We start from the raw sequence: 2,566 nt of genomic DNA, 5'->3' as shown, positions 1-2,566 counted from the left end.
CCCACCTTCCTCATTTCCCTAGAGTACTCAATTTCCCATCCTTCTTTAATGTTGTCAAATATCACAGAAAGAGAGAGACTCAATGCCAACAGTCTTCTACTCTCTCCAACCGTTAACTTTTCCCTCTTTAGTGTCTCCTCTTTGTTAGTCATGCAAGTAGGTCAATTAATCAAGAATCCCCCAACCTATATCACTTCAATGCACATGTAGCCCCCCACCCCGCAGAACAAAAAACAAAAAACCCTACAAATACCTAAACCTCAATATAAATACAACAATTCACTCTCCCCTTTACCCTCTCACAAACCAACACAACACCAACAGCAACATAACCAATGGCTCCCTTCAAAAACCTAACCCAAGTCCAACTTCTTAAAGCCACGTTCTTCCTCCTCCTAACCCTAACCCTAGCCCTTCACTACCTCCTCTCCTCCTCCATCACCAACCACAAACCCCTCATGCTCTTCGTACTCTACGTGTCCCTTGTCTCAGTCCTCTCTTACGTTCTGACACGCCCGCGCCCCGTGTTCCTCCTCGACTTTTCGTGTTTTTTGCCCGACCACGATCGAAAATGCCCGTTCGAGGTCGCCGAATACTTCATCCGCCGCTCCAACCGGTTCACCGAGAAATCCGAAGAATTCATGAAAGGAATCTTCCGGAAGTCCGGCCTAGGCGACGAGACATATGCCCCACCCTTCATCTTCGAACAAGACTACGAGGCCAAACATGCGTCAGCAGTGCAGGAGGCAGAGGAGGGTATCATCACCTCCGTCGACTCCCTCCTCGCCAAAACCAAACTTAACATGTCCATCATCGATACCCTTGTTGTCACATGTGGCACGTTTACCCCCGCCCCCTCGCTCACCTCCCATATCGTCGAACATTACAAAATGTCGCCCGATATAAAGACGTATAACCTCTCCGGTATGGGGTGTAGCTCTGGCGCTGCCTCCATCGACCTCGCTTACCGGATCCTTAACGGGTCGAGAATGATCAGATACATTCTTGTGGTGATAACCGAGAGCATAAGTCTGAGTTGGTATTTCGGTGATGACCGTTCAATGTTGGTCACTAACTGCATATTTCGAGTCGGGACAGCCTCGGCCATTGTAACTAATGACCCCAAATGTCGGGCTCGAGCCAAGTTTGAATTGGTTCGGTCTCTTCGGACTCATACCGGGTCAGATGATGCATCATATAATGCAGCTTATCAAGCTGAGGATGAGGACGGCAACGTAGGAGTTGCATTGAAGAAGGATCTGGTTCGGGTCGCAGGCAAGGGTCTGAAGACCCACATCCGAACCCTCGCCCCGTGGGTCCTACCGTGGGCTGAACTTGTTTACTACGCCTATCGGATGGTAATCGGATCTGAATCCGATAAGCCGTATGTACCCGACTTCACTACGGCATTCGAGCACGTGTGCATTCACACAGGCGGGAAGGCGGTTATCGAATCGGTCGGGCAGCTGATGCGGTTCGGGTCGGATGTGACCGAACCCGCCCGAATGTGCTTGCATAGGTTTGGTAACACTTCAAGTAGTCTGGTGTTTTATGAGTTAGCTTATTTTGAGGCTAAGAAGAGGATAAAGAAAGGGGATAGGGTTTGGATGTTGGCTTTTGGGACAGGGTTTAAGGTTTGCAGTTTGGTTTGGAGGGCATTAAAGGATTCGGGTTTGGACGCGGATAACCCGTGGAAGGATTCGATCCGCAGGTACCCAGTAAAATCTTGGCAACAATCATAAAATTGCACACTTGGTCCATCCTCCATTTCTAAAAAAGAATAGAAAAGGACTCTATTATCCAAGTATAAATAATTGTTACTTTAATTATAGTGTATTTTGAATGTTATTATTGGTATTTGATATAGATACTTGTCTATTTCTGTGGTGTTTGATTTTTTTTTTCTTTTACTTGCTTAAACTTTTGGATTTGGATGGGGCCAGGCTGGGGACTTATGGAGGGGTGATTTTGTATTGCTACAAGGAGAAGGTGGTTGTTATACACAAGAACAAGTTGTATGGAAGCAAGGAGTAGTGCTGTTAAATTTTTCATATCTAGTATTTTTGCACTTTTACCACAACTATGGTGGGCAAATGTATACCAGTATTGTCCTATTTTTCCATAATTGGGTCAGTAATGTAATTTTGTGGATTGTCCCTTGTGGATACTGGATAGTTTATTACTTAACTAACCATGTGAAAGGACAAATGTAATTTGGATTCAGGTCATCTTTTACTAAAGATGGACAAATTTTTCAATAAGGTCTCATGATGAACATGATGCAGATGTAGCAAGAATGGTCATTCTAACTGAATTTTGCAATTTATGTACAAAGTTTAATTTTTCAATAATTAATTTGACAAGGATAGAAACTTGAGCTAGATTATAAGACCGAACATGAAGAAATCTTGTTTAATAAACCTCCTATCTAGGTAGGAATTTATGGTGGTCATGGATACATTGGTGTATCTTTACATCAAGAGCAACATTGCAAAACTCATTTGGTGAATTTTCAGCAAAGAATTCTGATATAAATATGCTGATATAAATATGCATCTCTCTTTAA

General features: G+C 43.8%; 1 protein-coding gene across 1 annotated transcript; it reads left to right on the top strand.

Moving 5' to 3' along the window:
- Window positions 296-1,878, top strand: LOC109835640 (3-ketoacyl-CoA synthase 1-like). The gene has a single exon (XM_020403615.1). The coding sequence runs from the start codon at window positions 336-338 to the stop codon at window positions 1,740-1,742; it is 1,407 nt and encodes a 468-aa protein (XP_020259204.1). The 5' UTR covers window positions 296-335; the 3' UTR covers window positions 1,743-1,878.

Source organism: Asparagus officinalis, chromosome 3 (assembly GCF_001876935.1).
Source record: "Asparagus officinalis chromosome 3, Aspof.V1, whole genome shotgun sequence".
NCBI classification, from domain to species: Eukaryota; Viridiplantae; Streptophyta; class Magnoliopsida; order Asparagales; family Asparagaceae; genus Asparagus; species Asparagus officinalis.
Note: the sequence above shows the minus strand (reverse complement) of the source record. Positions and strands in the feature narration are given on the sequence as shown.